The 13,973-nt window shown below is 45.1% G+C and overlaps 2 protein-coding genes across 3 annotated transcripts in view; one reads left to right on the top strand and one right to left on the bottom strand.

The window, feature by feature from the left end:
- The first annotated feature begins 3 nt into the window (after nt 1-3).
- CFAP97D1 (CFAP97 domain containing 1) lies at nt 4-13,162 on the top strand. Of its 2 annotated transcripts, XM_059148184.1 has the most exons (7): nt 4-174; nt 685-755; nt 1,009-1,127; nt 1,522-1,623; nt 2,380-2,436; nt 2,939-3,067; nt 12,950-13,162. In XM_059148184.1, the coding sequence occupies exons 1-6, from the start codon at nt 51-53 to the stop codon at nt 3,027-3,029; spliced, it is 564 nt and encodes a 187-aa protein (XP_059004167.1). In that variant the 5' UTR covers nt 4-50; the 3' UTR covers nt 3,030-3,067; nt 12,950-13,162. The 2 variants fall into 2 exon arrangements, with proteins under 2 accessions (XP_059004167.1, XP_059004168.1); XM_059148185.1 differs by lacking the exon at nt 12,950-13,162 and having other exon boundaries at nt 8-174; nt 1,522-1,645; nt 2,939-3,027.
- Nucleotides 10,745-13,973, bottom strand: part of MPP3 (MAGUK p55 scaffold protein 3) — a 26,101-nt gene continuing 22,872 nt past the window's right edge. The window contains exons 19-20 of the mRNA XM_059148182.1: nt 12,416-12,538; nt 10,745-11,056 (exon numbers count right to left, since the gene is read on the bottom strand). Of these exons, the coding sequence (XP_059004165.1) occupies nt 10,880-11,056; nt 12,416-12,538 (300 nt within the window). The 3' untranslated portion in view covers nt 10,745-10,879. The remainder of the gene's footprint in view (nt 11,057-12,415; nt 12,539-13,973) is intronic.

The following is a 13,973-nucleotide window of genomic DNA, read 5'->3' as shown; positions in this document are numbered from 1 at the left end:
CACAGAGGAGCCTGGGTGCCTCATTTCTGAAGTGAGACTAGGAAGAGAAGATGAACAATTCCCTGGATTATCTAGCCTACCCTGTAATCGTCTCTAATCACAGACAGAGCACAACCTTCAGGAAGAAACTGGACTTTGGCCACTATGTATTTCATAAGAATAGAATACAAATAGGTATGTGGACCGTTGGAGTGGGACATCTGCGATTAGGGGTTCTGGAACGGTTGGCCTTAGAGAGATTGGCAGTAAACCAGACCACTACTGGCTTTGCGATGATACGACCTTATCAGTTGGCTTGGGTCAAGAGGACGTTGGCATCCGTGACAGATTTATCTCCCAGCAGGAGTTCAGTGGTTGGAAACGCTCACTTAAACTCTTTTAAAGCCAGAGTAAGCTAGAAAGAGGCTAGGACTCCAGCTCCCAATGGGCTAGTCATACTGGGAAAGGACATTTATCTCTGTTTTACTTGTTCTGGCCCTCACGTTCTGTTATTTGTGCTAAAAAACTCTTCAAAGATGTCTGTTTGGGAAATTAAACGAACATAAAATCCCTGAACCGGAGTAAGGTCAGAATTCAACATCATCCTGTTTACTAATGGGGGGCAGTTGTCTAGCACGGGAGCGGGTTTTCAAGGCAGCTAGGAGGACCCCTCTGCAGTAACGTGGCTCTCTTTTACCCTCTTAGTGAAGGCGACCGTCGATACAAAACCTCCAGTGGCGCACACACATCACATTTTGAAACTGAGCAAACTACAGGTATTGGCCCTTGCCCTCTGTGGATGTACGTTATTGATTTTTTATCTATGTCCCGAAGAGGTCCGGTTTCCCAGAGCCTTATAAATACCCTCCTCCTTAACAAATCCAGAGATTTGTTAGGACTCCCCGCCCTTTGCTGCACGCTCCTCCCAGTCTCCACTGCAGCCCTTCCCCACCATCCCAGAGGAGGGTGATGCAGAGCAACAGGGTGTTGGCCGCTGTCACCACGGAGGGGGGCCCGGTTTCTTACCAGGGTGAACAGAAGCGAATTGACAAAATCGAATATGAAAACAAACAACTGTGTCAGAAGATTGCAAATGCCCATCGTGGTCCTGCCAAGGTGGATTGCTGGAACGAGTATTTTTCCAAGAGGTAGTGTTCTTTCTCCTTTCCTGTGTTTGGGAAGTCAGAGTCAACTTCCCCCTTGTCGGGTTTTAGTGCAAGGTTCTCCTGAGCAGGAGGCGTTCTAGAGAGAAGGCATCTTGATGGGAGACCAAGTTAGGGAAAATGAGAAGTCTCCAAAACAAGGTCCAAGCTGCAGCTGGGCCAATAGAGTAGAATTCTCTAGGGGACATCAGGGTTGAGAACCACTGATAGGAACCTGCCAGCGTTGTGTACGGACCCCAGAGTGTTGTCTGGTTCAACAGGTGTAGGGGGTCTCAGGGCTCAGTGGGAAGCCCTTAGGCAGCCTGGGTTTATGACATCACGACTTCATCCAAGAGGGGATTTTTTTTCTCCAGCCATCTCAGGATTTTATGTTTTTCAGCTTAAACAGAGAAACAAGGAACCGGGAACTCGTGAGAATCACCGTGGAAAACCAGGGCATTCTGAAGAGGCTTGGTGATCGCAAACCCCACTATGACCGCAGGTTGTCCGAGATGGACTGGCAGGCACGTGGCTGCTCTGTGTGCCTCCCTTGTGCCTGTGCAGTGCATCTGCGTTCAGAGTAGAGTCAGTCTCAGAAGGCATTCCTTAAGCAGCTGAAGAAGTCATGCAAAATGCAGCAATTGGTAAAAGAGAAACCACCCAGAGCCAACAAAGCTAAGGACAGGAGGGGCGCCTGGGTAGCTCAGTGGGTTAAAGCCTCTGCCTTCAGCTCAGGTCATGATCCCAGGGTCCTGGGATGGAGCCCCACCTCAGGCTCTCTGCTCAGCAGGGAGCCTGCTTCCCCCTCTCTCTGCCTGCCCCTCTGCCTGCCTCTCTGCCTACTTGAGATCTGTCAAATAAATAAATAAAATATTAAAAAAAAAAAGCTGAGGACAGGAGCTAATCCATTTGCTCTCTGGGTAGCAAAGCTGCCATGTATCAGTTTCAAAAACTATCTAGTGGCATCTTCCGTCAAGCTTTAATTCATTAAAAAAAAGAATGTACAAGCAAGGAGGAGGAAGGGGACACGATTCAGTATGCGGTTGATTTCCTTCATTTAGGAACCAACTTTCAAGAAGAAAAAAAAAAAAAGGAAAAAGCCTTCTGTGGTGGTTTTCTTTTCTTTAAACAAACAAACAAACCCCACTCCGACTTTTGTCTGTAAGCCTTCTCTAAGCCAGCCTTAGGAGCTAGACCTCCAACTTTAGCCCCCGCCCTGTGGCATTGACAAAAATCTTTCTGGTTTTTTCCCTTCAAGAATTCAAGGCGCTACATCAAAAATACAACAAGATATCTTCTCTCCCGAGATGAATAGGTATGTCTTAACATGGCTGCTTCTTACTGGGAAATAACAGTGATCACGTTTGATAGCAAAGCCCTAAGAGCCGTACGGATGGAGCACAAGGGACCCAGTTTTAAGGGGATGGATTTTTGCCCTTCTGTAATATAACAGAACTTAGAGCCCTCTGTTTCCTCTCTCCAAACGAGTAGGAAATGGCTGGCTTTTGTCATCAGCCTTGAGTCTCTCCATGAGTCTAAGGGGAAGTGATTTGTTCCAATAAAATATAAACAGGAGGTCTCGTGATTTTCATATTGAGCGAAAGTTACATTACAGGTCTCTGTCACTATTCAAGTACTATTGTGTTGGCATTTTGTATTAGTTAACATTATTAGGAATGACTAAGTTGTGTGTGTGTGAGTGAGTGTGTGTTTTGCCCCTAGGGAGAAGGATAAATGGACACTCAGGCTCTCCAAAGTATAGTTCCATATAATTGATGTTTCTCCATTTCTCTCCCTCTTTTCTCCCTGAAAACAAGGTTCCTCACCATGGAAAAGATACAAGAGAAAGCCCTAGGATTTCTTAGCTGCTTAGAATTTCAAGACACTCCTAAGTGGCTGAATGCTTAATCTTAGGATGCTACAATAAAGCTTGGAACATAAAATGAGTAAGTTACATTGAAAGTATGTACCCAAAGGCGTTAAGTCCCATCCCAAAATGGAGACGGAGTCGGGCAGGCAGAAGGCAGGATGCAACAAGCATTTTTATTTGGGGCTATAAAAAGGAGTTTCTATGAGAGCGTAAGAGAGAGAAATACCTTTTTAAAACACACGCCATCGGGGCGCCTGGGTGGCTCAGTGGGTTAAAGCCTTCGCCTTCGGCTCAGGTCATGATCCCAGGGTCCTGGGATCGAGCCCCTGCTTGGGCTCTCTGCTTGGCAGGGAGGCTGCTTCCCTTCCTTTCTCTCTGTCTGTCTCTCTGCCTACTTGTGATCTCTGTCAAATAAATAAATAAAATACTAAACACACACACACACATACGCCATCCTCAGCATCCTAGAGGGGAGGAAAGTGGGGTAAGATGACCCACCCCTAAGTACAGCTCTGTCAAAATGGAAAACAGAAGCACGTGATAAGATTAAGGTTCAGACAACACAGAGAACAAATGCCATTAGTCTCTCTGTGAATACACAGCATTGGAAAAGAATGCTTCATTGAAGTTTCCGTGTACTCTGTTCATTTATAGAGAGCAGCAACAGTGAAAGTGTCAAACACATCTCAAAACATAGGCAAGACAACGCAGCTTGAGGGCTGTGACTGGTCGTGCTGGGTTTGTGCCTGACATTTTAAACTTTTTTATGAGAGAGGGTGGACCTTAAGTATTCTCATCACAGATAAACTTTTTATTTTAAAATAATTAGATTCACAGGAAGTTGCAAATAAATGTTCGGGGGTGCGCGTGGGGGTGGGGGACTTCACCCTTTACACAGCCTCCCGCAAAGTTAGCACCTGGTGTAACTGTAATACGATATCAAACCAGGAAGCTGACATTGGTGCAATCCATACAGTGTATACAAATTTCACCAGTTATGCATGCACTGGTGTGTGTGTGTGTAGCTCTCTGTAGTGTTATCAGCTGTGTAGCTTTGGGTAACTAGAGTCACATTCAAGGTACATAATTGACTATACCATCATCAAAAGACTTAATGGTACCCCTCCCCCCTTTTTTTTAATTTGACAGACAGAGATCACAAGTAGGCAGAGAGGTAGGCAGAGAGTGGAGGTGGGTTGGGGGCGCGGAGAAGGAAGCAGGCTCCCTGCTGAGCAGAAAGCGGGATGTGGCCCTGGATCCCGGGACCCTGGGGTAATGACCTGAGCGGAAGGCAGAGGCTTTAACACACTGAGCCACCCAGGCACCCATGTACCACCCCTTTTAATGACAGCTCCCCCTTCCTCCCATTCCTAACCCTGGGCAGTCACTAATCGGTTTTCCATCTCTGTAATTATGTTATTTCATGAGTCTTACATAAATGGGATCATGTGGTAAGTATCCATTCTTTTGAGCCTGGCTTGCTTAAATTCCATCTAATTTCCTTGCGGTTCATCCAAGTTGTGTACATCAAAAGTTCATTCCATTTTTACTGCTGCATAGTATTCCATGGCATAAATGTACCAGGTGTTTTGGAACCATTTAACTGTTGGAGGACATTGGGATAGTTTCTAGCTTTTTTGACTCTTATGAATAAAGCAGCCATGAATATTTGTTACAAGATTCTGCATGAAAATAAGTTTCATTTCTCTGAGAGAAACACTTGAGAGTATAATCTGGGATGAACACTTGAGAGTTGTATGGTAAGCCCATTTTATTTTATTTTATTTTATTTTTAAAGATTTTGCTTATTTATTTGACAGAAGGAGAGATCACAAGTAGGCAGAGAGGCAGGCAGAGAGAGAGGGAGGAAGCAGGCTCCCTGCTGAGCAGAGAGCCTGATGCAGGGCTCAATCCCAGGACCCTGGGATCATGACCCGAGCCGAAGGCAAAGGCTCAACCCACTGAGCCACCCAGGCGCCCCGGTAAGCCCCTTTTAAAAGGAACCACAAATCTGTTTCCTGAGTGGCTGTACCATTTACATTTCCACAGTGGATGACTGATTCCATTTCTCCACATCCTCACCAGCATTTGATAGTTTTCATTTTAGCCATTCCGATATGTGCATGGTGACATTTCCTATGGCCCTAATTTGCAATTCTCTGGTGATTAATGAAGTTGAACATCTTCCATAGGCTTACTTGTCATCTGGATGTCCTCTTGTGTGAAATGTCTGTGAATATCATTTGCCCATTTCCTAACTGGACTGTTCATTTTTTTAAATATTGAATTTTGAGAGTTCTTTAAAAATTCTAGACCAAATCCTTTGTTGGATATAGGACCTGCAAAACATTTCCTCCAAGTCTGTAATTTGTTTTTCCTTCCTCTTAACAGAGTCTTTCGTAGAGCAAAGTATTTTTATTTTGATGTCATCCAGTTTATCAATGATGAAACTGTTCTGTGTTTTGACCATATCTATAATCAATCGATATCAGTCAATCAGTCCTGGTGACACTGTGTCATAATTTTGCCATGTGCTACCTCTAGGGAAATGGGGTAAAGGTCACACAGGATCTCTCTCTATGTTATTTCTTACACCCATGTAAATCTCCAATTATCTCAAAAAGTTTAAAGAATAAATCATATGTCTGATTATAAATTCATTATTCACTGGTTCCAGTTGATCTCAGTTTGAGGAATCACCTTCATCTAGATTCTTCTCTAGAGATACAGGTTAGAAACCTGGAAGTCATCCTTTACTTTGCTCTCTCTTTCTCCTTCTCCCTGAGTACATCATTTTTTTTTAAAAATTTTTAAAAGATTTTATTTATTTGAGAGAGAGAGCATGAGCAGGGAGAGGGGTAGTGGGAGAGGCAGATGCCCCCCCTGAGCAGGGAGCCGGATGCAGAACTCAATCCCAGGACCCCAAGATTATGACCTGAGCCGAAGTCAGACAATTAACTGGCTGAGCAACCTGTGCGCTCCAGCTCTGCCTACACATTTTCAACCCAGCACTCGTACCGCTAAGTGTCTGCATATGCTATTGTTAATTTTCCCTCATCTGAGAATGTCTTCACTTCCCTTTCGTTCCTTAAGGGTAATTTCATCGCATATAGAATTCAAGATTGATGGTTCTTAGCTCTCAGCACTCTATAAATGTTGCGTGACTTCTGTCTGCCTCCATAGTTTCCTTTATAAGCAATACTGAAATAGAACTCAAATTGGTGTTCCTTCCTGGTTGTTTCTCCCTGTTTTTCAGATTTTTTTCTTAGTCTTTAGTTTTCAGAAGATTAGTTATGATGTGTCTTCTTTGGTCTTAACCTACTTGGAGTTTATTGGCTTCTTAAATCTGTAGGTTTCTATCTTCCACCAAATTTGGGGGAGTTTTCAGCCCAAAAGTATTCTTTGAATATTTTTCAGTTCCACATTTCCCCTCACCCAGGATTCCAATTTTTCAAACGTTGGTCTTTTGTTATTGTTCCTAATCCTTGTCTTTTTTTTTTTTCCCCTTCCAGTCTGTTGTTCAGATTGAGTAAATTCTATTGATCTGTCCTTCAGCACTCTGCTTTGATCTTCTGTCATTTCCATTCTACTACCGAGTTCATCCAAGTTTTACCTTTCACAATAATTTTTCATTTCTGTAATTTCCATTTGGTTCCTTCTCATAACTTCTATTTCTTTGCTAATATTTTCCAATTCAAGAGAATTTGTAATTGCCTATTGAAGCATTTTTATTACAACTGCTTTAAAATCCTTGTGAGATAAATTGTAACATCTGAGATAAATTCCAACATATCGGTATTGGTATCAGTGGACTGTTTTTTCCTTACATTGTTTTTCTGGTTTGGGGTATGATGAGAGATTTTCTAATTGTATCCTGGACTTTTGGGTTATTATGTTAGGGATCTTTTCATTTTATTTACATCTTCTAGTTTAGCAAGTAGGAGACCTGCTTAGGTGTAGTGCATTGTGGGTTTTTTTTTGTTTGTTTGTTTTGTTTTTTTTTATGGACTTTAGTTCCAAGGGGAGTTCATTTCTCTTTCCTCTTTCTTTCTTTTTTTTTTTTTTAGTTTTATGGTTTTATAAACACAAACACGATATGCATATAAGCTGTCTGTCTATGCGTTTTCTTCACTGTGCCACCAGGCATTGGGATTGACTTCTCTGATGACCAGCTGGGTTATTCTTTCCACCATGGTCTTGCAGTTCTTGGATTGTGACCAATCTCTGCCCAGTGAGATTTGTTGCCCATCAATAGCATTTCAATCTCCTTGATGTTGTGGACTAGGGACTTCCAGAAGCCACTGGGCAGCATGCGTTCTGTTTCCCTGTTGCTCCTGTAACCAATGCTGGGCATCAAGATCTGGTTCTTGGGGCACCTGGGTGTCTCAGTGGGTTAAAGCCTCTGCCTTCAGCTCAGGTCATGATCTCAGGGTCCTGGGATCAAGCCCCACATCGGGCTCTCTGCTCAGCGGGGAGCCTGCTTTCCTCCTCTCTCTGCCTGCCTCTCTGCCTACTTGTGATTTCTCTCTGTCAAATAAATAAATAAATTCTTTAAAAAAAAAAAAAAAAAGATCTGGTTCTTGATTCTTCTGGGCACCATACTGTCAATGCCTCCGGGCTTCTGCTGGTTGCGTTCATTTTGACATGTCAGTCTGACAGGTGCCGAAGAACTTCTTGGTCCCTTGTTAAGCACCTCAGGCTTCACCAGAGGTCTGAGGGCGGCCATGATGTCGAGTAAGATGGCTGCCACCAAGCCAGGCAGCCCTGAGGAGGAGATGGAAGTGCAGTTTCTGATCCCTGGCAATACTGTTCTGGTCTGCATTGTTCTGTGGGTGCTGCTAGGGTTCCTGCTCAGTCCCTGCTGGTGTCTTCTGTGGTGTCAGAAGGTGGATTGCATGGTATTTTGTCCTTTGTTTTTTCCTTTTTTCTTGTTTCCCCCCATCTTCCTTGTCTATGTCTGTTGGTGGTTCTGGGTTGCAGGCCCTTCAGAGCTTAGTACAGGGTATATGGCAGATGAAAAGAAAACCCAGGAAAATCCCCACATTGTTGTTTCTCAAGTCCTGAGGTCCCTAGCCAGCCCACCATTGTCTTTTTTTTTTTTTTATATATATTTATTTGAGACAGAGGGTACACAAGCTGGGGCAGGGGAAGAAACAGAGAAGCATGCTCCCTGCTGAGCACAGAGCCCAATACAGGACTCAACACAGGGCTCAATCTTAGGACCACAAGACCATGACCCAAGCCAGACGCTTAACCTACCGAGCCACCCAGCAGCCCCCCCCCACACACCAAACCATCATTTTTCCAGCTTTCAGGGTCCTTTTATCATTGTTTTTAAACTTCCAAGGTTTTCAGTGGTACTTAGAGGAGAAGGAAAATGTGATTCTACACCATCTTGTTCTGAAACCACAAACCTGACTTTTAAAGGAAGCAATAGACTGAGACTATATTCAAAGGGCAGGGGGAAAAAAGTAGAGGAAGAAATTGCCCCACATCAACTCCTCCAGAAAAATGCTGCTTATTGGTTCTGACCTGGATAACTTACGACTGGGCTTTGGGCTTGTGCTGGTGTATTGTCATTAACTAAATCACTGAGGGCTGTCGCTTCGCTGTGCATAATCCCTGTGACTGGGGCAGGGGCATCAGAGATGAGACACTGGGTAAATGGATGTAAAATTGTTAAAGGCTACACTTTTGATGTAGGTACTCAAACATGCAAGGGTAAAAGCACGATTGGTTGACGTTGATCCTCGCTAAGCACTGCCTGAAGGATGGATGGTTGGAACTTTCTTAAAGCCCCCTCTTGCAGAGAGTGGAAGGGATGGCAGAGGAACTTACAAATTGCTGGATCAAGGATGGCAAACAGGATTAATTCACTTGCTCCTTCTGCCCAGTTGATAACTGGATAACTTTGTCCTGAGAGATCCCAAAACCATGCCTAGATTCAGCAGGCCTGTCATGTTCAATGAGTCCCATCGGCCACTGATAGGAGAATGGGCGGTGGCAGCAGATATGCCCTACCCACTGAACATCCCCAATCTAGAAGAGTCCTCTAGAGCCCACATTCTTCTTGTAGACACAGAGCTTACCCAAGTTTAAAGGCTCATGGGGGGAAGAAAGCTGTATCTTGAAGGGTGTGTAATAAAGAGATTTCTTGGTATGGGGGCCCAGAGCTTTTGCCAAGATTTTGCCCAGGGGTTCAGAATGTATGTAGTTCTAGCTGGAATGGGACTGGGACTGGGTGTATCATTCACACACACCCCACCACTATCTATGTGTAAACAAGTGTGTGTGTGTGTGTGTGTGTGTTTTAACAAGACTTTTCCGCTTTTTACAAACAGTATGAACACTTTACAAACAACCTCTGTCTCTGGGGCCCTACCCATTCTACTGTCACAGACCAACAGCGGGTAACAGCTTATCTCAGGGGCAGGCAAGTTACTTGGATGGGAAGTGAGGCAGGCATCCCACTTCCATGCCCTGCTTCGTGATATGCACGAAGAGAATTATTACCATTTTATCTAACGATTGCGTAAAAATATTCCGAAGCCAAAAATGCCTATTGAGTAAAATGACAAAGGGGAAAAAAAAAGCCAACTGGTGTTCAACCCCTCTGTTCGTCCACTGGAGGAAAACCTACCCTAATGGGATTTTGCTAAGAGTCAATTAGTATCTCTCAAGAGTCATTTTGACTTAATTGTTTTCAGCCTCAGACCTGACTTTAGATCCTGGCTGTCCCGTATAATACACACAATTTTGTACGTGTCCTTCACACTTCAGAGCAGTTGTCCCAGCCCCCACATCCAACCCCCACCCCCGCTGCTATTTGGGAAAACTCGAGACTCATTTCACTTGTTAAGGATTTGTGCGTGATCAGTGCAAAGAAGTCCTTATCCTTTTGCTAGAAAGATCTGAAGAATGAGATCCTGGCAGGTGGACCTACCAGGTTAGTGAGCTAGAAAGTTGCAAAGGTGGCTTTGGGTGAGGAGGTAAAATGGAAATTCCTAAAGAGGCAGCACATCTTCTTCCTGGTACTTTGCCCTGAACCTGGCCCCCTTTACTCTCATGAGGGCAAGAGCTTGGCATGTGTAAGCAGCTTCTTGGCAGTCTCAGAAGTTACTGACACGCGGAATTTTATTGTAAATTCAAGCTATGGTGAGAAGGGCGAGAGGGACAAGGGCTGGAACGGAAAAAAGCAAAGCCAGGGCTTAAGGTTAGAAGTCTGAGGGGATCTAGAAAGGGGACAAGCTGCCTTACATTCCTCCAGAGTCCCTGAAAACAGCACAGAAATTCATGATAATGGTGAAGTGTGCCTTAATCCTCAAAAAAAAAAGTCTGTGTGTGTTTGCTATTTAAGAAGGCAGAGAACCAAGATTCCTACTGCCAAGCAAACACGATCACAAAGGTTAAAACCAATATCGTAGTGCTCGAGGACAAGGGAGATTCGGTTGCAAGGAAAAATCTCCGTGGGTAAGAATAACTCCATTTCCAGCAAAGCTGAATCAGTGAAGTATCCCTCTGTTTATAATCTCTGCAAATCGGTACCTTGTAAACCCCCCCCACAAAAGACAATGGCTAGATAACTTCTATATAATTTCCAGGCAAAGAATCAGGATCAACTTGCTTCTGACACTTGAGTGAATGAAATGTTACTTTGTGATACCCCCTCTTTTCAATTCACGTTCTCTGTTCCAAAGGGATGCAATGAAAAACAACAGACAAAACCAATAACGGACCAGACTCCACAAATATATTCTTCTGCACAAGGACGTTTATGGAAAATTTGGCTCCTCTCCACACTTAAGATTCCTTGATGGTAGCATGAGGAAGGGCTAGACGAGGGGGTCCTCCTCCAGCTCCTCTCCAACCCCGATGTTCTAGCATACAGTTACCTGACCCAACTAATAGGCACCCAGTGAGTGTCCTTGCCCAGCTTCTCCAAGAGCGCTCTGAGCTGGCTGTGGGCACTCTGGAGGTCCTCCTTCACCAGCACGCTGTCCACCAGATGCCCGTAGTGCTGATCTATGAAGGCGGCGGAGGCAGCCATCTCTTGCTGCTCCTCGTCCTGCAAAGAAAGGGGCCGTCCTGGAACCACTTGGGTGGTCCTCCCTCAAAACAAGAAACCTCCAGTCTTTTTCTTGGGTGGTGTTCTCAGGTCTTGCTTTTAAGTGATGGGCGGGTGACTTGGGCCCGTGAGTAACCCGTGGCGTACACAAGAACAGAGTGTGGTGATAACACCCAATCACACGTCCAATAATGTGGCCAGGAAGTAGACACAATCCTTGTTTGTCTTCTCAGAATATCTACTGTTAGCTCTTAGAACCTGTTAACCTCACCCATGACACGGGCTTTGGGTGGACGCTAATTCTATATCCGTGTGTACCAATAATGTCAGTATCACACTTCCGGGTGGAAGGTATTTCCAGAGAAGGGGGTACCATTGTGTTGCGTGTCAAGGCGGTTAAGTAATTACGGCAAAGAGCTACAAATACTATTAACTATAAGCAAAGCAAGCATTTCTGGAATCAGCGAGGGGGAGCAGGAGGAGGATAAGTGACTCTCATGCCCTCAGAATTCAGACTCCTAAATTCATCACGTAGAGCTTAATTCTTCTTGCCATTTCCTCATACCAGAGCCCATTACAAGCACAGCAGCTAGAGTGGAGTTCTTTACAAAAGTGCTGGGACAATCCTGACCAAACACCCCATTTCCCTGGGGTCCCCGACTTCCTTCATCAGACTGCCTTCCTGGCCCCTAACACTGAGGGACAGGTAGCCGGTGAACCCTCCTTTGCCTGGCCTGCAGAGGGTTTGCTTCTTTATTCAAAAACACCTTGAAGACGCAGAACCTCAAGCAGGTAGTTGACTGACATTTAGCTTCTGCCTTCTCTCCTGTGCTCACAGAAATTCAATGCTCTTACAATATGGGGGAGCCATCCTCCCCCAAAGAGACCCCCATTCCAAAATATTCCCTCCTCCTCCTACTCCTCTCTCTGTTGCCATCAGCCTCAGGTCCCAACTTTAGCAAGAGCACTTGTGGGGTCAGAATATAGGTTCTAAAGGCCTAGGCAAGGGTTGGGCATGCTGCCACAGAGACAGGAGAGACTGGATCCGAAGCTGGTGTTTCAATTAAGAACGACTGGGGTGTGGCCTGGGAATTGAACAGATCAGTGGGATCGAGTCTTTGACAGATGTCCCCTATTTTCTGGGAGGATCCTTCTGTGAAGGAGTGAAGGGTGGGGAGTGATCCCTGTCTGAAGCGGGAGGCACTTTCAGCTGCCCTACTTGGGCTTTCCAGTGACCCGACCATCTAAGTCTGGCCGACAGGCAAATGGAAAGACAGCCCCATGCAGAAGGTATGAGGACCCTTAGGCAGCTGTCATGAACCCTTTCAGGCCTTGAGAAATGGTCCACTTTAAACTTACAAGTGGGGCTGCTGTGTCCTCACAAGCAGGGGACATGGGTGGTGTCTTCCTCTTCTCCTGAATCGCAGGCTTGACAAATATAACATAGGGCTTGAACTCTGAGGTCCTCAGTTGTTGCAGTGCCTGAGAAAGAAAGTTCAAAAATATTACACATTTGAGAAATATTTTATTACGAAACCCTTTCTGAATGTTCCGTAAGGGTGTGCTGTATCTCAGAACCTCAGGGGCAAGGGTCCTGATCGCATGGTCTTGTGACAACAGACTTCCACTGGGCAGACCAGCTGCTCATTTTCCCGTCCTCCACTTTGACAGTGGACTTGGCCGGGCCCCAGAGGCCCGCTTGCTGAGAATGAACGTTCTGAAGCCCCGGCTCCAGGTGCTGCTGTCTCTCTTAGCTCTGACCCCACGAGCTCTAATTAACCTTCATATGACCTTCTCCACGTGCCCCGTCCTGATAGAAGATTTAATGTGCAACTCCTATTATTCAAACGTCAGTTTGGACTACACTAATTCAAAATATGTGTTATCACACAGGCCTCCTTATGATATTCAGAGAAGAAAAGGTTTGCTAAGCAAATGAAGAGCCTAAGAAACCATTTGAAACAAATGGTACAGACATTAGAAGCTTTTCAATATGCAAATCATCCTGTTAGCGCCTATGACCTATAATGTAAGGGCCTCAATTTGGAAACACTGGCATTAAACGTTTATGTACGCTCTGCAGCCCCCCCATTCAATAAAATCACTTTTCAGATAAAATTTTGCAATTCAGACTTTTAATTTTGCTGATCAACCCCCAGCAAGTCCAAATGCGAGAGAGTTTTTCCTTCATAAACATAATGTGCTTTTTGGAATCTGTCTCAAGCCAACTCCTGTTAAATAAAGCCTATACCTTCTAACATAAAATCAGAGCTCCATTTCTATAGAGGAAAAAAAGAAAAACCCAGAGTGAGTTCAAAACTTCGCAGTTTTTGTCAAAGACAAAGTTAAAAAGATGCTTGAGCCCTTGTCAAACACACGGCAGGCAGGGCACGCAGAACTGGAAACAGGTTGGAAGCCCTTCACGGGGTCACGTCTCCTTCCCTTTTCTCTTTGAAACGGCTCTCTGGGTCGCCTATCTCTCGGTGATTCCCTGAGCCACTGACCTGACTTGTCCTGGGGGCACAGGGGCAGTATCCCAGTACAGGGAGCTGGGCCCCGGCACCCACCCGTGCCCTGGCATCTAACTCCCTGTCCTGTCACCACGGACCAGCGGCGCCCGTGCTACTGCCTGGTCCCCTCCACGCAGAGGCCACGACTCCAGGTCTGCAGGCCACCAGGGGGTCTGGGAGCATCCTCCTATGAATGCCATTTTGTGTATATATGTACACGTTTCGGGGTACAAAGCTTTCCTTAGATTCTCAAAGAGAGACCTAAGAAAATTTTAACATCCAGTCCCTTGGACTAAAAAAACCTTAGACGGAGGTCAAATGTTCTGTGTAATATACAGCTCCCTCATTTATTATTTTATTTTGAGAGAGAGAGCAGAAGGAGAGACTTTCAAGCAGACTACCAACTG

The sequence above is a fragment of the Mustela lutreola genome, chromosome 15 (genome assembly GCF_030435805.1).
Source record: "Mustela lutreola isolate mMusLut2 chromosome 15, mMusLut2.pri, whole genome shotgun sequence".
In the NCBI taxonomy this organism is placed as follows: domain Eukaryota; kingdom Metazoa; phylum Chordata; class Mammalia; order Carnivora; family Mustelidae; genus Mustela; species Mustela lutreola.
This window is presented reverse-complemented; position numbering and strand designations above follow the sequence as displayed.

What these genes read in the sequence shown, in the direction of transcription:
- CFAP97D1 (XM_059148184.1), top strand. Translation starts at nt 51, where the DNA reads ATGAACAATTCCCTGGATTATCTAGCCTACCCTGTAATCGTCTCTAAT. An exon ending in TGAAACTGAGCAAACTACAG is followed by an intron (nt 756 to 1,008) that starts GTATTGGCCCTT and finishes GTTTCTTACCAG; the next exon opens with GGTGAACAGAAGCGAATTGA. An exon ending in AACGAGTATTTTTCCAAGAG is followed by an intron (nt 1,128 to 1,521) that starts GTAGTGTTCTTT and finishes TATGTTTTTCAG; the next exon opens with CTTAAACAGAGAAACAAGGA.